Consider the following 19,891-nt stretch of genomic DNA (forward strand, 5'->3'; position numbering starts at 1 on the left):
GCCATCCGTCCAGCCCAAATCTCCTCGATAGTAGGCGGGTTTCCCCAAGAGCACCCCGAACTTTCAGACCGTGCTGCTCTGCTTCACTGGGTTCCGGGCTCCCCGTCCTGCTCTGTCCCTGGCTGCAAATGTGGAGATCGGGCAGAGGAGGGTCCTTGGGCATCATCGTCAGCTTGGAGCTAAGGTGCTCTTCCCGAGTTCCTGCCCTTTGCCGCGCTCCAGACGGCTGCAGGGTGGGGGGCCCTTTGTTCGTAAAGCTGATTATGTCACCTGCAATCCACGTTGTTCTCACTGGGCACGAAAACTTATGACACCCTTCGGCTTTTGGTGTCAGGATTACCTGGTTCATTGTTTTCCTGCGGTGCTGCTCCAAGTCAAGGGTAGGGCTGGAATGCGCACATGCCCTTGTGCATTTTGTTGGTTAATGGGAGCCACCGCTCAGCTTCTCTTAGTTGTGGAACAGAGTGACAGGAGGCCGGTCCAGTAGGGGCCACAGGGGACTAGCTAACACGTGGGTCCCTTCTGCTCGATTCCTGGATGAACCTTGATTTTGGGGTCTCTTCGGTTGGACACGAGGCAAGACTCCAGCCTAGGACGGTCGCTTAGGTTATCAGACACCTGCAGGGCAAGGTCTTGGACTCAAAGTCAAGAGAACCCTTGCTGGTGTGCCTGGGCAGCTCAGTTGGTGAAGCGTCCGACTTTGGCTCAGGTCATGATCTTGTGGTTCGTGGGTTCGAGCCCTGCGCCGGGCTCTGTGCTGATGGCTCAGAGCCTGGAGCTTGCTTCGAATTCTGTGTCTCCCTCTCTCTCTGCCCCTCTCTGTCTCTGCTTCTCTCTCAAAAATAAATAAACATTAACAACAACAACAAAGGAACCCTTGGTAAGTGAGACTGGGCGCGGGCTGCCTCGCTGGTGCCCGCGCTACCCTTACTGGTGTATCACAAACATTCTCTTTTCCTGTGAAGGATCGCCTTTTGCAAGAACTCATCGCTGGGCTCACAGATACGCCAGTTTCGGTACCCGGAGGGTTTCTGGGCTGGCAGGAAGTGGAGACACAGCTGGCGGACGTGGGCCTGTCCTGCACGCGGCTCTTCCGGGTGCTGGGAGCTGCCGGCTCACCTGGGAACAGTGACCTTGCCGGTGACTGTGAGGACCAGCTTCTTGCCGCAGCGTAAGTTTGTGTGAGATGGGAAACCTGCGAACAGTTGGAAACCACGTGATTCCCACCCCTGCTTCTCTGAAGTGATGGATCAGTGTGGTGTGTTCTACTTCTATGAATAGGGGGACGTATACATTTTGTTTAAATGTTTATTATTTATTCTTGAGAGAGAAAGAGACCGAGCTTGAGTGGGGGAGGGGCAGAGAGAGAGGGAGACACAGAATCCGAAGCAAGCTCTAGGCTCCGAGCTGTCAGCACAGAGCCCGACACAGGGCTCGAACTCACAGACCGTGAGATCACGACCTGAGCTTAGTTAGGTGCTGAACCGACCGAGCCACCCAGACGCCCCTTTTAATTTTTTTTAAAACATTTATTCATTTTTCAAAGTGAGAGATGCAGAGCGTGAGCAGGGGAAGGGCAGAGAGAGAGAGGGAGACACAGAATCCGAAGCAGGTTCCAGGCTCTGAGCTGTCAGCACAGGGCCCGACACGGGGCTCAAACCCAAGCACCTGAGATCATGACCTGAGCTGAAGTCAGACACTTAACTGACTGAGCCATCCAGACGCCCCTAATTTTTTTTTTTATCTAAAGAAGTACTAACCTCTTTGGTACTTTTGGAAAGCATTTAAAAATACAAAATATCAAACAGTTCTTTTAATGTTTTGCCATTGGCTTAATCTTCCATGAGATTCTTAGCCTCCCAGAGGATGTCATATGTCTTTTTGTTTTTCTTTTGATTTGCTGTGTCTTACATTTCCTGTATTATTGTGAAAGATTTTCCCTTTTTTTTAAGTTTATTTATGTATTTTAAGAGAGAGAGAGAGTGTAAGCAGGGGAGGGGCAGAGAGAGAGGGAGAGAGTCCCAAGCAGGGTCTTGATCCTGCAGAGTGTAAAGTGGTCTTGATCTTACGAACCATGAGATCATGACCTGAGTCAAGATGTAGAGTCAGACACTTAACTGACTGAGCCAGCCATGTGTCCCTTCCCTCGTTTTTCAAATCAGGGTGGGGCAATTCATAAGCAATAAAATACCTATCAAGAAAACTATTGCAAAAAAAACAAAACAAAAACAAAACCATTGGGGCGCCTAGGTCGCACAGTCGGTTGAGCATCCGACTTCGGCTCACGTCATGGTCTCGCGGTTTGTGGGTTCTAGCCCCACATGGGGCTCTGGGCTGACAGCTCAGAGCTTGGAGCCTGCTTTGGATTCTGTGTCTCCTTCTCTCTCTGCCCCTTCCCTGCTCTCTCTCTCTCTCAAAAATAAATAAACATTAAAAAAAAAAAACTATTGCAAAGGTTCTAATTTCTGACATGAGTGGACCGCCGGGTACTTGTGTACATTTGCGTTTGGATGAATTTATAACGATCTGTCTTCTGGAAAACAGTGATCACATGTCAGCCTTCTCTGGATTCTTTTTGGTCGCAGGGTGTTTCATAGTCTGGAGCAGGTGCAGTTGTCCCTGGAAGAAACATCCTACTGGAAAGCCTTTGAGGGGTTTATCAGGAAGACCTGTGAACTGGCCCGCTACGTGAATGCGCCAGAAAGTGTCCAGAATGGTCTATCTGGTGAGTCCGTGGTGCTCCCTGCAGGTCCGTCGGAGCGCCCTTGAGCAATGTTGTTCCTAAGGGACACCCCTATTTAACAAAGGGGACCTAAATGCAGAGGCTGGCCAGGTACAATTTGCCATTGTGATGGCCACATTTGAGCCTCTGCCATCCGTTATGGTGATACCAGGGGTCCTGGTGTGACTGGTTATGCCAGAAGTTTCCGCTGGTGACCGGTTTTCCTCTCAGAAATGTCCTGGTTCAGCTGAGGAACATGTGTGTGTGCAGACCAGGTGTGATGGTCCCCGAGGAGTGCAGATGTACCGCCCGTGGGGTCCTGTCACTCACCCTGCACACTGGGGAGAGCACCCCCCGTCCAGCCAGCTCCCCTCTTCCCGCACCGTCCTCAACACCAAAAATCCCCTCGAATATGGATTTTACGAATTTGTGGCTGCATCACCCCCAGGAAGTCATTCTCTTATCCCTGAGAGTGACTGAGAAGACGCCACCAGGGTGGGGCTGGTGTTTCTGACTCTTCCTGGTCGGGAGCTGGCGGTCCGTGTCTGGCTCTCTTTGGGGACCGGCTTGCTCTGGTCGTCCGTGTGTCGTTTGCGCTCCAGCCTCCCCTCGGGACCCCTGCTGCTTCCACTTGGGGTGGGGAGGGGAGTATCCTGTTCCTTTCCTGTGGCCATGTCCACCTAATCTTTCCTTCCTCCCTCCTCAGATGGCTGCTTTTTTTTTTTTTTTTTGCTTTTATTTAAATTCCATTTGGTTAACATGCAGTGTAACATTAATTTCACGTGTACAATGTAGTGATTCAACCTGCATACGTCACCCGGTGCTCATCACGTGTGCCCTCCCCCATCCCCATCGCCTGTTTCCCCCATCCCCCGGCCCTCCTCCCCTTTGGTGACCATCTGTTAGTTCTCTGCAGTTACGAGTCTATTTCTTGGTCTCTCTCTCTCTCCCCATGCTTGTTGTTTTGTTTCTTAAGTTCCACATAATGCATGAAATCATATGGTAATTGTCTTTCTCCGATGATGTATTTGGCTTAGCATTAAACTGTAGCTCCATCCATGTCCTTGCAAATGGCAGGATTTCATTCTTCTTGATGGCTGAGTAATATTCCATTGAATATATGTAAACCACATCTTTATCCATTCATCAGTACACGGACATTTGGGCTTAGTCCATCATTTGGCTATTGTTAATAGTGCTGCTATGAATCTTTTCTATTTAAGTTCATTTTATTTATTTTGAGAGAGAGAGAGAGAGAGCACGCGTGCACACAAATGTTGGAGACGCAGAGAGAGAGCGTGCGAGAGAATCCCAAGCAGGCTCTGCGCTGTCAGCCCCCTCCCACGAACCGTGAGATCATGACCTGAACTGAAATCAAGAGTTGGACACTTAACCAGCTGAGCCACCCAGGCACCCCGATAATGATGTTCTAAACATCGGGGTGCATGTGCCCCTTGATTTCTGTATTTTTGTATCTTTGGGGTAAATACCTAGTAGCACAATTGCTGGATCGTAGGGTAGGTCTATTTTTTAAGTTTTTGAGGAATCTCTGTACTCAAACTGCTGCTTTTAGAGGCTGGCAGAGAACCCCCTCTCTGTGGGTGTCAGCATCAAACCCGCTGGCCGCACGTCGGGTCTCTGATGTACTGCAGGGCGCACTGAGCTCTGTACTTGGTGCGGCCTGGCTGGGCTGATGGCTGAGCCGCCTCGGTCAGGTGGATGTTCATCCGGTGCCGTAACGTCCGCGCCGTTACTTTGCCCTCCTTTTTATTGCCTGCTCCGGATCATTTCCAGAAACACAGGCTACAAGAGTGATATTCAGTATCAGTGGGAAGCCTGGGTCCGGAAGTCTCAATAGTGTTGAGAATCACCAACCTCTGTTGTGTTTCGTATGAATTGTTTCATCCAACCCTCATGTGAACCGTTGAGTTGGGTTCCATTTTGACTTCATTTTCAGATGGGAATATTGAGGCTCAGGATTACATTCCAGGCCTATATCACAGAACTCCAGGTGTCAAAGGCAGGACACAGTTGTAGGAAGTCTTATTCTGGCCCTGGGGGCTTCACTTCTGTCTGGACAATCCTCAATGGTGGGGGGTCATGCTGCCTGAAGGCGTGTTCCGTTACAGAAACACAGCTTCTCAAACAACGGAGTTTTGTGGATTCTCTGTTCCTATTTCATGGATTTTCCTGATTCATTTCCTATGTCGTGAATGTCCTGCTTTATTTTTATTATTTCCTTCTTGCTACCAAATTTAGTCTGATGTTCTTTTGCTAGCTTCTTGATTTTCAGGTTTTCTTCTTTTCTAATAACTGCTTTTAAGGCTATAAAGTTTCTTCCGCGCAAAGCTCTAATATATTCCACACAGCTAATATGTCATAGTTTTATTATCAATCAGTTCGAAATTTATTATGATTTCAGTGTTTTGCTTAATTTCCACTAACATGTCCCGTTTGGGGACATTTCGAGTTACTTCAAAAAAAACCCTCTGAATTTCTAGCCCAATTTAATGAAAGAACATACTCAATGTTTTAGTCTTGAGAATTTGTTGAGATATGCTTTATGGCTCAGGTGATTTTGCTAAATGTATGTGCTTTTCGAAAGAACGTCAATTCTGTCGTTGTTGGGTGTAGTAGTTATAGGTATTAATTAGGTCAAGTTTGTTAATCTTCTGTGGCTTACCTATTATCTGCCTGTTTTATCAGTTGCTGATAAAGAGGAGGTAAAATTTCCCACAGAGGTGGTAAATTTGTCTCTTTTCCTTTTAGCATTGTTACTTTTGCTTTATGTCATTTAAGTTACATCATTAGGTACAAAAAGTTTGGAACTGACATATATTCTTATCAGATGGGCTCTTTTAACATTAGGGAATGATACTTCCTTTTTTTCTCTAGCATTGTTTTTGCCTTAAAAAATATACATCATTGAAAAAAATATATGTACATTATTGGGGCGTCTGGGTGGCTCAGTTGGTTGAGCATCTGACTCTTGATCATGATCCCAGGGTCATGATCCCAGGGTCGTGGGATCAAGCCCCACATCGGGCTCTGTGCTGAACTTGGAGGCTGCTTAAGATTCTCTCTCATTCTGGGGCGCCTGGGTGGCTCAGTTCGTTAAGTGTCCAACTTCAGCTCAGGTCATGATCTCATGGTTCACGAGTTTGAGCCCCAAATCAAGCTCTGCGCTGACAGCTCAGAGCCTGGAGCCTGCTTCAGATTCTGTGTCTCCCTCCCTCTCTGCCCCTCTTCTGCTCGAACTTTGTCTCTCTCTCTCAAAAATAAATTAAAAAAATGTAAAAAGAAGATTCTCTCTCTCTCTCTCTCTCTCTCTCTCTCTCTGCCTCTCTCCCCACTCACTCTCTCTCTCTCTCTCAAATACATAAATACATTTGAAAAAATATACATCATTTGTATTGGTATTAATGTTAGTATTTGCTGTAGTCTGAATTCTCAGCTGGGATGTCACTGGGGTTAATTTACTCCTAAGTATTTTATTATTTTTGATGTTATTGTTAATGGACCTGTTTTCTTAATTTCCTTTCATTTTTAAAAAATACTTTGTTTACTTATTTATTTTTAATTTTATTTAAAGTTTATTTACTTATTTTGACAGAGAGAGAGAGAGAGAATGCGTGGGGCAGGGACAGAGAGAGAGAGAGAGAGAGAGAGAGAGAGAATCCCAAGCTGGCTCCATGCTGTCAGTGCAGAGCCTGATGTGGGGCTAGATCTCATAAACCATGAGATTATGACTTGAGCCGAAGTCAAGAGTTGGGTGCTTAACTGATTGAGCCACTCAGGTGTCCCTAAAGGCTTTATTTTTAAGTAATCCCTATACCTAATGTTGGGCTCGAACTCATAACCCCACAATCAAGAGTCTCATTCTCTACTGACTGAGCCAGCAAAGGGACTTTTAATTTCCTTTCCATATTATTCATTGTTAGTGTTTAAAAATGCAACTGATCTTTGCATGTTGATTATGAATCCTACAGCTTTGCTGAGTTTGTTTATTATTTCTACATGTTTTTTGGGTGGATGGGTGGAATATTTAGAATTTTCTATGTATAAGATAATGTCATCTGTGAACAAGGATAATTTTACTTCTTCCTTTCCTATTTGAATATTTTCTATTTCTTTTTCTTGCCTAATTGCTATGGCTAGGACTTCCAGTACTATGTTGAATAGAAGTGGCCACGTCAGGCTCTGTGCTGACAGCTTGGAGCCTGGAGCTTGCTTCAGATTCTGTCTCTCTCTCTCTCTCTTTGTCCCCTCCTTCCCCGAAATAAATTAACATTAAAAAAAAGTAAAAAAAAAAAAAGAAGAAGAAGAAATGGCAAAAGGGATCTCTCTCTCTCTACTTTTTTTTCTGTGTCTTTTTTTCTGTCCTTTTTTTCCTTTATGGTATAGTCTGGATAGTTCTCTCTGACTTATTTTCTAGTTCACTGATCCTTTCTTAAGAATGCATTTCATCTACCATTAAGCTTAGTCATTGACTTCTCAATTTCAGTTATTGCAATAAGTTCTAGAGTTTCAATTTGATATTTTTATAAGTTTTATTAAAAAACATGCCTGATAACTCCAATAATTGGATCTCTTGAGTATCTATTTCTATTGTATGAATTTCTTCTTTGTATCACTTCTTATGTTTTTTTATGTACTTATTTTTCAATGTTTATTTTTGAGAGAAAGAGAGTGAGTGAGCAAGGGGCAGAGAGGGGGGCGGACAGAGGATCCAAAGCAGTCTCTGTGCTGACAGCAGAAAGCCCGATGTGGGGCTCAAACTCAAGAACTGTGAGATCATGACCTGGGCTGAAGTCCACTGAGCCCCCCAGGTGCCCCTATGTGCTTGGTTTTGACTCTATTCCAGACATTATGTATTAAAAGTTATGGAGATAATTTGATACTCTGGATGTTTTCCATCCTTCAGATAGGCTTTTTGTTTGTTTGGTTGTTTATTTCAACAGGCAGTTAGAGTGGGGGGCATTTCACCTTAATTCAGCTGGAAGTTGCCTCATTTTTTTTGAAGCCTGGTGTCATTGTCTGTGAGATCTCACCTGTTTGTCATCTGTTCTTACTGCTAGAATGTAGCCCTTTGAGTTCCCAACATGACGCTGTGGTGTTGACCAAAGACATTGTTTCCTTCCTGGCCCTGAATTCCAATTTCTCTCCTTGTTTTGTGAGACTTTGGAAAGTCCCGTTCACTTCTCAGCCCCTTAGCCCTTGGCTTTGTTTTTGGAAGGAGTCGTGGCCTTCAATGGAGAAGTGGCTTTAGGGGGCTTCATTTCAGCTGCCTTTTGGATCCGGGCCCCACAAATACTCATGGCCTTGAAAGTTGTCTGATGCCTTCAACGACTTTAAAAATCTTTAAAATACATGATCTGTCTTTTCTAGATGTTTCTAGTGGAAAGGTTGGGCTAATACAGTCTGGCTGTGCCATCTGCAGAACTGCCCATTCCTGTTCTTGTTCAAGGCTGGTGTGCGTGTCCCCAACCCGTGGGTGACAGAGCAAGGCTTCTGCCTGTGGCTTGCGGTTGAGTCCTGGCAAGCTCTTGGGGGGTGAAGAGTGAGCTGGTAAAGGACTTGGATGTTGGAGGCAACCTGGTTAGTTTCATGCCTTGGTTCTGCCACCAACTGGCCGTCAGGTTGGGAATTTCAGCTTCGTCACCCATAAGTGGGCACAATCATATGAGGACTTAGCAAGTGACTTCTTAGCAGAATGTGTGAAGTGTGTTGCATGTGAAGCACACTGAAGAATAAACATTAAAGTGTGTGTTCCCTGGTGTGCCGGGAGCGCGCTCTTTTGCATCAGGCACCGTAGGGGAAAGTGCTTCCACAAGGCAGAAGCAATCGATTCAGGGGCGAGTTCAGGGCGCCTTTCGAGGAGGAGGAGACTTTTTTTTCTAATTTAATTTTTAGTTGTATCAAATTAATACTTAGAATAAGGACAAAAGGTCAAATATGGGACACAATGAAGACAGAGGTCCTCTTTTCAACCCTCTCGCATTCCAGTGAGGCAACCTCATTCAGTTCGGCGTTTTGATCTGTGTCTTTCTAAATACCGTGCCTGACCTATAAATGCTTGATTTTTTAAATAGTGAGCTACTGTTTGTTGACTTCCCACACGGAAGGTGAGGACTACTCCTTCTGTTTTCTTTTTTTAAAGACTTCATTTTTTAAATAATCTCTATGCCCAACGTGGGGCTCGAACTCACAACCTCGAGATCAAGAGTTGTATATTCTACCGACTGAGCCAGATGGGGGCTGGCTACTCCTTCTATGTGTCCCTCTTTTCCATATGGGCTTATTTCCCCATCTAACCAATGTGGTTTTATCACATTCTGGCTAATTGAACATGAAGGGTTTAGGGAGCTAGTTCCACGTGAATTGTGCTCGTGTCTCAACCGTGTGGCAAATCGTGAATACGTACACTTTCTTGTACGCCATTTTGTCTTTCCTGAGTTGATGATTGTCTCGTCCTTTCCGTCTGTGAGGTTTTACCTCTTGGGCATTTAGCCCAAGTTTTTGAAACTTGTCAAATAATAGCAATATGGTCAAAAATATGAGCTGGTCCATACATGTCCTCTTTTTTGGTCCTTTTGGCTTCACCCTCTTTGGTCTTTGCGTTTGGTTTTTGTAGTTTGGTGGTCCTCAAGGACTGGGCATCCCTTCCTGGGAATTCCTTTGCCTTTATCCCTTTGCTTTTCTGTGTTGGAACCCTGCTACCTGCGTCTCATGTTTTCTCTTTCTTGGTTTGCTGTCTTGTTCTAGACAAGCGGCCTGGCGGGGGTGATGGAGGGGATGTGGGTCAGCATTCCTCTTTGTTCACAGTGTCATCCAATCTATTCTCAGTCCCCCTAGCCCTGCGCCCCCTGTCAAAGTCATGTGCAGATGCTTGTCCCTCCGGCGCAGGGGACTTGTGGACTTTCTGCAAAGAAGGTCCGCTCCCCTCTCCTCGTCCTCTCCCTCTGCAGGCGGGAGCTGAAGCCCCTGCTTCTCCGCCAATGCTGAGGCCTCTTGTCCACTTCCTTTCCTGCTTCTTGGTGCCAATCGCTCCCATCGGCTGTTGCTCTCTTTCTCCTCTTCCTATCCACGGGATTACTCACTGTGTTCTCTGCTGCCATTTCAGGGATGCTTTGGGAACGAATAGAGATGAATGCACGTGTCCAACCTTCCATGCCGTCAGGGAAAACCTTGGACAGGTACCCTGGAGGTGGTCCAGAAAAGGCTCGATGTCTGCTGAGCTAGGCTGTTGTAAAGCTCAACGGCTACAAGGATGCGGATCACTGTTAACCAGAGATCCCAGGGCTACATGTAAAGTCTCAAGAGAGTTCTGGTTAGTGGGGAGATGGACAGTCTAGACATGGGTGTCAGCTCAGGGTGCTGGGGCACAGAGCAGGTGATGACAAGTAACGGGCAGGACGTGAGTTGTTTGCACTTAGAGAGTGTGGAGAATTTGGCGGGTAGAAAACTATGAGGGAAAAGGGGTCAAATTCTTTAAAAAAAAATTTTTTTTTAAGTTTATTCATCTTTGAGAGACAGGGAGAGACAGAGCATGAGTGGGGAAGGGGTAGAGAGAGGGAGACACAGAATCCAAAGCAGGCTCCAGGCTCCGAGCTGTCAGCGCGGAGCCCAAAACGGGGCTCGAACCCACAAACTGTGAGATTGTGGCCTGAGCTGAAGTCAGCTGCTTAACTGACTGAGCCACCCAGGTGCCCCGGACTTGGAAGGATGGCTCTTGGAGGCCGATGAGCTCGGTAGCAAACATTGCTTCTGGTGCAGAGTTTAGTGAGCAGGTCACTTGGGCTTCCATTGTAACCAGTTTTCTCTTTGGGAAAACAGGGATTATCTGGCCTGCTATATCGGGTTCTTATGAGGACGTGTGTAAATTACACACACAGATAATGTGTGTAAATGGCTAGCACGGGAGTTGTAGGCCATTGCGTGAGGCATTCCTTTCCTTCCACACAGAAATGAGTGCCAGCATTATAATGAGTCACAGACAGCAGCCAGGGAGTGGACTCTCGTGGATTATGTTTTCTTCTTTTGTTTAGAAAACTTGTTCGACGTGGCTTGGTTTTTTGGTAGCACTACCCTTTCGAAAATCTGTTATGAATCACACACACCTGTGCTGATTTTCACGCTTGTTACTACCTTCCTTTTCCCCGTGTGATTTCGCTTGTGAAATAGATGCCAGAAAGGTTAAATTACTTGCCTCAAATTGGGATTTTTCTTTTTTTAATGTTGATTTGTTTATTTTTTTTATTTATTATTTTAAAAAATTTTTTTTAACGTTTATTTATTTTTGAGAGAGAGAGAGACAGAGCATGAAGGGGGGAGGGGCAGAGAGAGAAGGAGACACAGAATCGGAAGCAGGCTCCAGGCTCTGAGCCATCAGCCCAGAGCCTGACGCGGGGCTCGAACTCACGGACTGCGAGATCGTGACCTGAGCTGAAGTCGGACGCTTAACCGACTGTGCCACCCAGGTGTCCCTATTTATTATTTAAAAAAAATTTTTTTTAATGTTTATTTTTGAGACAGAGAGAGATAGAGCATGATCGGGGGAGGGTCAGAGAGAGAGGGAGACACAGAATCCGAAACAGGCTCCAGGTTCTGAGCTGTCAGCACAGAGCCCGACGCGGGGCTCTAAACCCACGAACTGTGAGATCGTGACCTGAGCTGAAGTCGGACGCTTAGCCGACTGAGCCACCCAGGCGCCCCTGATTTGTTTATTTTGAAACAGAGAGAGTGCATGAACGAGCAGGGGTGGCACAGAGAGAGGGGGAGAGAGAGGACCCAAGCAGGCTCAGAGCCATCAGCGCAGAGCCCAATGCGGGGCTCGATCTCACGAACTGTAAGATCATGACCTGAGCCGAAATCAAGAGTCGGATGCTTAACCGACTCAGCCCACCAGGTGCCCCGAGAGAGAGAATCTTAAGCAGGTTCCACACCCAGTGCAGAGCCCAACTCGGGCTCGATCCCATGACCCTGGGATCATGAGCTGAGCCGAAATCAAGTCGAATGCTCCACTGACTGAGCCACCCAGTCGCCCCAGCAACTATAAGTTTTAAATTAGGTCTACGATGAATTCTGAGATAATTTTTGTATATGATGTTGGTGTACACTGAGTATTATTTTTTTGCATATGGAGATCCAATTGCTTCGGAAAGATTTGTTGTGAAGATTTTCTCCACTGAATTATCTCTGTCGCTTTGTTAAGTAAATACTCACATGAATGGATCTTTTCTGCCTCTTCTGTTCCAGGGGTGTGTTTGTTGGTCTCTATGCCAATATCACATGACCTTGATTAGTGAAGTTTTAATTTTTGAGTTTTATTGATGTAAATACTCTTATTTCTATATGTCAGTTATCCATTTATTTAAATAATCTCTAATTTCTACTTAGACATGAACTAATCTCTAATCTCTACACTCAGTTGAGTGTAATATAATAACAATAAGCCAGGTGCCCCTGATTCTTACAGTTTTAGTGTAAGTCTTAGCATCAGTGTTAGCCTTCCTACTTTGTTCTTTTAAAAAATTGTTTTAGGGGCACCTGGGTGGCTCAGTCGGTTAAGCGTCCGACTTTGGCTCAGGTCATGATCTCACGGTCCGTGAGTTCAAGCCCCGCGTCGGGCTCTGTGCTGACAGCTCAGAGCCTGGAGCCTGTTTCAGATTCTGTGTCTCCCTCTCTTTCTCTGACCCTCCCCCCGTTCATGCTCTGTCTCTCTCTGTCTCAAAAATAAATAAACGTTAAAAAAAATTTAAAAAATTGTTTTAGGGGCGCCTGGGTGGCTCAGTCGGTTAAGTGTCTGACTTCGGCTCAGGTCAAGATCTTGCAGTTCGTGAGTTCGAGCCCCCGCATCGGGCTCTGTGCTGACAGCTTGGAGCCTGGAACCTGCTTTGGATTCTGTGTCTTCCTCTCTTTGCCTCTCCCCTGCTCACACTCGGTCTCTCTCTCTCTCTCAGTAAAATAAATAAACATTAAAATAAAATGAAGTAAAATAAAAAAAAAATTGTTTTAGCAGGGCCTGGTTGACTCAGTTAGTGGAGCATGCGACTCTTGATCTTGGCATTGTAAGTTCGAGCCCTATGTTGGGTGTACAGATTACTTGAAACAAATCTTGGGGCGCCTGGGTGTCTCAGCCGGTTAAGCTCCAACTCTGGATTTTGGCTCAGGTCATTATCTCTCTCAGTTGATGAGATCGAGCCCTGAGTAGGGCTCTGCATTGACAGCACAGAACCTCTTTGGGATTCTGTCTCTCCTCTCTCTCTGCCCCTTCCCCTGCTCACACACTATCTCTCTCAAAATAAATAAACAATTAAAAAAATAAAATCTTTGAAAAAATTGTTTTAGCTATTCTAGGTCATCTGAATTTTAGAATCTGCTTCTCGGTTTCTCAAAATTCTGTTGGAATTTATTTTATTTTATTTTTTTTAATTAATTTATTTTTTAATGTTTTTATTTATTTTTGAGACAGAGAGAGACACAGCATGAACGGGGGAGGGGCAGAGAGAGAGGGAAACACAGAATCGGAAGCAGGCTCCAGGCTCTGGGCCATCAGCCCAGAGCCCGACGCGGGGCTCGAACTCATGGACCGTGAGATCGTGACCTGAGCTGAAGTCGGACGCTTAACCGACTGAGCCACCCAGGCGCCCCAAAATTCTGTTGGAATTTAAACCAGGATTGAGTTAACTCTCTGGATAAATTTAGGGAGAATGACTTTTTAACTACACGTAGTCTTCTTATTCATGAGCACCGTGTATCTCTCCATTTGTTTATGTCTTCTTTATTTTCTTCTTTTAAAATTTCTTAATGTTTATTTATTTTTGAGACAGGGAGGCAGAGCGTGAGCAGGAGAGGGGCAGAGAGAGAGGGAGACACAGAATCCAAAGCAAATGCCAGGATCTGAGCTGTCAGCACAGAGCTCTACGTGGGGTTCAAACTCACGAGCCACGAGATCATGACTGGAGACAAAGTCAGACGCTTAACTGACTGAGCCACCTAAGCGCCCCTGTTTTCTGTTAGTAACTTTGTTGTAGTACTCTTCAAATCTTTTCTCAGCTTATCCCTATGTATTTAACATTTTTGAAGCTTTTGAGATGCTACATTGAGATGCATAACTAGGGTAAGTAAGCCCCCCTTGATAAGATATTATACCTTTTCATATGTTGTTGGATTCAACTTGCTAAAATTTTGTCTAACATTTTGCATTTGTTCCATGAGGGATGCTGGACTGTAGTTTTCTTTTCCTTTGATGTCTTTGTCTTATTTTGGTATCAAGAAAATCCTGGCCTCATAGAATAAGTTGAGAAGTTTCCTCTCCTTTCCAATTTCCTGGAGGAATTTGTGTAGAATTGGTATTATTTCTCCCTTTAACATTTGGTAGAATTTAGTAGTGAAGCCATCCCGGCCTTTAGTTTTTTTCGTGGGAAGGTTTTTAAACTATACATTCAATTTCCTTAATAGGACTATTCAGGTTATTGGTTTCTTCCTGAGTAAGCTCTGGAAGATGTGTCGTCCAATGAACTTGTCTCTGCCATGTAAATTGTCCACTTTAGTGTCATAGTGTTTTTTTCCTGCTATTCCATTATTATTCTCTTTTAAAATATATTTTTTTAAAAGATTTTATTTTTAAGTAATCGCTACACCCAACATGGGGCTCAAATTTCCGACCTTGAGGTCAAGAGTTGCACGTTCTTCTGACCGAGCCAGCAGGTGCCCCCCTTATTATTCTCTTAATATTATAGAATCTGTAGTAATACCACCTCTCATACTTGTTCTTGGTAATTTGTGCCTTTCTTTTTTTCTTGATCACTTTGCTTTAGAGGGTCATCAATACTATTGATCTCAAACAAATAGCCTTTGGTTTTGTTAATTTTTCTGCAATATTTTCCTTTATTCTATTTCCTTAGTTTTCACTTTGATCTTTACTCTTTTCTTTATTCTACTTACTTTAGGTTTAACTAACTTATTTTTTTAATATTTATTTATTTATTTTGAGAGAGAGAGAGTGAGGAGGGGAGAGGCAGAGAGAGAGAGAGAGAGAATCCCAAGCAGGTTCCTTGCTGTCAGCACAGAGCCTGACATGGGGCTCAATCCCATGAAAATCAAACTGAAATCAAGAGTCAGATGCTTAACTGACTGAGCCACCCAGGCACCCCGGGTTCCACTGACTTTCTAGTTTCTTACCACAGAAGTGGAGGTCATTGATTTGAGACCTTTATACTTTTCCAGTGTAGGTGTTTAATGTATAAATTTCTCCTTGAGTACTTTTTTAGTCATATCCAACAAATACTGCCATTTGGTTCTCTGATTTTTATTCAGTTTTAAAATACTTTTTCATTTACCTTTTGATTGCTTTTTGGATCCATGAGTTATTTCAAAGTGTGTTATTTAGTTTCCAAAGAGTTGGGATCTTCCAGATACATGTCTGTTAATTGATTTCTAATTTAATTGGTCAGTGAACATTCTTTATACGACTAGAATCCTTTTAAGTCTTACTGAGCTCTGTTGTTTGGTCTAGAATATGGTCTGGCATGGCAAATGTTCTGTATGTACTTGAGAATATGTATCACGTTGTTGGCTGGGGTGTCTTAGCTAAATGTCAATTGGATCATGTTGGTTCATGGTGTTCTACAGATCTGTGTCCTTGCTGATGTTTTTTTGTCTTCCTGTCATATCAGTTATCGGAGGACGTGTTGGGATCTCTGATGATCACTGTGGGTTTGTTGATTTCTCCTCGTACTTTATATTGGTTTTTGTTTCATGTGCTTTGTATCGCTTTTCGGCCTTTTGGCTAAGATGTTTCATGTGCTTTGAGGCTCTGTTATAATGCCCATGAACATTTAGAACTACTCTGTCTTGATTCCTCGATGCCTTAGCAATATAAAATTACAGTGATATTACCATCTGAAGTCTACTTTAGTGCTTTCTTTTGCTTTGTGTTAGGGTGGTATGTCTTTTCTGTCCTTTTTTATTTATGTCTTTCATTTCAAGTGCATTTTCATATGCAACATACAGTTGGGTCTGGTTTTATCCATTCTGAAAAGTTTTGCCTTTTTTTTTTTAATGTTTGCTTAATTTTGACAGCGACATCAAGGGAGAGGCAGAGAGAGAGGGAGACAGAGTATGTGAAGCGGGCTCCGTGCTGACAGCAGAGAGCCCGATACAAGGCTTGAAGTCACAAACTGTGAGATCATGACCTGAGCCAAAATCACTCAGCCGAAATATCCACTCAGATATCCACTCAGAAATATCCACTCAGAAAAATCCTCTGCCCATTTTCAAGTCAGATTTTTTATTGTTGTTGAGTCGTATGAGTTCTGTATATATTTTGGATATTAGCTCCCTATTGCGAATATCATTTGCAAATATCGTCTCCCCTTCAGTAGGTTGCCTCTTTGTTTTGTTAGTGATTTCCTTTGCTGTGCAAAAGCTTGTTAGTTTGATGTAGTCCCAATAGTTTATTTTTGCTTTTGTTGCCCTTGCCTGAGGAGACAGATCCAAAGAAATACTGCTCAGACCTATGTCCAAGAGTTTACTGCCTCTGTTTTCTGTCAAGGGTTTTATGGGTTCAGGTCTCACATTTAGATCTTCGGTGCAGTTTGAATTTATTTTTGTGTGCAGTGTAAGAAAGTGGTACAGGTGCATTCTTTGGCATATAGCTGTCTGCTGTGCCCTACCCCATTTACGGAAGATACTGTCTTTTCACTATTGTGTACTCTTGTGTCCTTTGTTATAGATTAATTGGCCATAGAAACATGGGTTTATCTCTGAGGTCTCTATTCTGTTTGATTGATCTATGTGTCTGCTTCTGGGCAGTACCACCCTCTTTCGGGGCAGTTTTGGCTGATTATTTTTTTCTCCTAACTCTGGGTCATGTTTTTCTGCTTCTTTGCATGCCCGGTGATTTTTGATTGGATGCCAAACATTTTGAGGTTCGCCTTGTTTCCTGCTTGCCATTCTGTTTTTCCTATGTTCTTGAAAACAGTTTGATCCTTTAGGATCTTGCTTTTAAGGTTTGTTAGGACTGGAGCGACACTCGGTGCGGTTGCAAATATTCCCCAGGACTGAGGCGAGACTCATCGTGCATCTTGTACTCATTGTCTCGTGAGATTGTGGATTGTTCCGGTCCGGCTGATGGAAAGAGAATTTGTTCCTGGCCCATGTGATCCCCGGATACTTTTCCGGAATCCTTTTGGGTGGATCTTTCCCTGGTCTCCGGGTGCTTTGTCACCTGCATGCACTGGTTTGTCCTCAGCTGGATAGTTGAAGGAGGCAGACAGCGGGGGCTCCATCTATATGGCTCTGTCTTTCCTGGGAGTCTGTTCTGTGTATCTGTGCCGTCTTCTGGACTCTAACCTTCATCACCTCTGCTGAGGGCGCCTGACAGTTCCTGCTCAGTTCCATCTCCTGTGTCATGGCCTGGATGCTCTCCTTAAGGCAATAGACAGGATAATCATGGGTCTCACCTTGTTTATTTTCTGTCTTCTGTGGATCACTGTCTCCATTGCTTGACAGCCAGGGATAGTTAGTGTTGGCCAGAAGTGGGAGCCAGATCACAAGGATTTCTAACCCTTCTTTGTTATATTTTCAAACACATTAACTGAACCACTATAGTGTTTTTTGCTTTGGCAGATTTGACTATTGTTTCCAACTTGAGATTGATATATGAAATGCCTTTCTATTTAGCTTTCTCTGAGGAATCTCCTTGTTACGAAGAAAACATGGACTGGGAAATCATCACTGATAATTATTTTGACTTTTTGAGTAACTTACTCAAGTCTCCAGCTGCTTCCATAGCCAGGTAAGTTTTCAGAACCCAATTTCCAGGTTTCTATGTAACTATTACCTGAAGACAAGCAGAATCTAGTTGTAGGAAATGCTTTTGCTTTAGAATGTGAGCTCCTTATTTGGCTACTGAACAGTGTTTCATATTAGGTGTTCAATAAACATTTGCTCCATAGAGTGTATATGCCTCATGTTTCCACGGATTTTGAAAAGAAAAACAGATGAAAATAGTAAAATTTTCTCTGAAAAGCATGAGTTATAATAGATACCCCAAAAAGTGCAATCTTTGGCAAATAGTCTCATCTAATTGCCTGCTTGAGTCATGGCATCAGTGATTTAAGATTCTGGTAGTTTTGGAGACTTTTGAGGTGAGAAGTGATCTTTGGAACTAAATCTACCAGATTATATGCTATCCTGCTACTTCGACATATGCATTGTGGTAGAAATTTTTATGTATAATTATGGATATTTTATATAGTTTATTTCTTTAATTTTTAAAAACATGAGTCTCATTTTATTTATTTATTATTGCTTAAAAATTCTTTTTAATGTTTATTTTTGAGAGAGAGAGAGAAAGACAGAGCATGAGTGGGGAAAGGGCAGAGAGAGAGGGAGACACAGAATCAGAAGCAGGCTCCAGGCTCCGGGCTGTCAGCACAGAGCCCGACGTGGGGCTTGAACTCACAAACTATGAGATCAAGACCTGAGCCGAAGTCAGACGCTTAACTAAGTCACCCAGGCGCCCCTATTTATTTATTATTTTTAAGTAAGCTTTACACTCAGTGTAGGACTTGAACTCACAACCCCGAGATCAAGAGTCGCCTACTCTACTGACTGAATCTGCCGGGTGCCCTGGATATTATGTACAGTTTAAAGCACACTTTATTGTTCATGGGTGTGCTGGGAAGAGATGGGACAGAAGCTTTGCATTAGAGCATAGCTTTCAGACTCAGGAGTGGAACCTATTCTATGAAGTTTGCTAAAAATACAAATTCCCAGAAGCACTAGACATTGACTGTGTGTAAGAACCAGGTTTCTGTAGATTTAAGAAATTCTCCAGGTGCACAGCAAAATTCAAGAGCCGTTCTTCAACATCTCTCTGGACCTAGGAACTGTCACTCCCAAGAAACTTTTAAAGCTCGGGGGTTAGTGGACCAAGGAGGAAGAGCACGGGACACACCCCCTAGAGAGTCAGTCCCTTGTTCAGTTTGGATTTACAATACCTTACTCTCCTGAAAGTCTCAAATATTTAGATGCCCTAGAAAGACAGCAGTAAACCTCGTCTGTCTATGCTCCGAGGGCATGTTTCATTTTATAGCTGTAGACCCAGAGCAGCTGGCATAGTATCTGTCATGATAGATGCTAGGTAACTGGATGTTGACCTAATGAATGAGTGAAGAAATAAAAATGGACATTAATCGTGATCGGTATGAAGAGTACTGGGCCTGGAAATAGAAACCCTGGGCCATGTCCTGTTCCAGCCGTATAATCATACAAAAATAAATATATAGATTTATAACAAATATATAAATATATATTTGTGTATATATATTCATTATATATTTATGTTATATATTATATTTATATGTATTTATTATTATACATTATATGTAATATATATTATAATAAATACATATAAATACATGTAAATACATATACATATATTTGTATTTAATAAATACAAATAAATACATATAAATACATTATTATATATTATATGTAATATATATTATAATAAATACATACAAATATATTACATATTAAATATAAATATATATAATATATATAAATTATATATATTAAAAAATATATAAATTATATATACTGTATAAACATGTATAAATTATATATAAATATATATAAATTATATATAAATTATATAATATATAAATATACATAAATTATATATAAATTATATACAATATATAAAAATATATATAAATTATATATAATATATAAATTATATAAATTATATAAATTATATAAATTATATGATATATAAATATATGTAAATAAATATATAATATATATTTAATATATATAATATAAATATATATAATTTGCATAATATATAAATAATACATATTATAATAAATATATTATAATATATATTATATATTGTAATAAATATAAATATGAATATAATAAGATATAGATATAAATATACATAAATAAATATTTATATAAATATAAATATATTTATAAATATAAATTTGTATAGATATATAAATCTAGATATAGATATAAATATAAATCATATAAATATATATAAAGTGGACAGGTAGCTCCTGAGTTAATGGAAGTTAGTACATTTCCCAAGTGAAGACTTCTATTTATTTATTTATTTATATTTATTGAAAAACATTTTTAACGTTTATTCAT

At 42.4% G+C, this 19,891-nt stretch overlaps 1 protein-coding gene across 1 annotated transcript in view; it reads left to right on the forward strand.

The window, feature by feature from the left end:
* LOC144613854 (ATP-binding cassette sub-family A member 13-like) overlaps positions 1–3,202 on the forward strand; it is a 45,725-nt gene extending 42,523 nt beyond the window's left edge. The window contains exons 13-15 of the mRNA XM_078435475.2: positions 966–1,171; positions 2,586–2,725; positions 2,970–3,202. Coding sequence (XP_078291601.2) covers positions 966–1,171; positions 2,586–2,725; positions 2,970–3,202 — 579 coding nt within the window. The remainder of the gene's footprint in view (positions 1–965; positions 1,172–2,585; positions 2,726–2,969) is intronic.
* Positions 3,203–19,891: the final 16,689 nt, after the last annotated feature.

The sequence above is a fragment of the Panthera onca genome, chromosome A2 (assembly GCF_046562875.1).
Source record: "Panthera onca isolate mPanOnc1 chromosome A2, mPanOnc1 haplotype 2, whole genome shotgun sequence".
NCBI classification, from domain to species: domain Eukaryota; kingdom Metazoa; phylum Chordata; class Mammalia; order Carnivora; family Felidae; genus Panthera; species Panthera onca.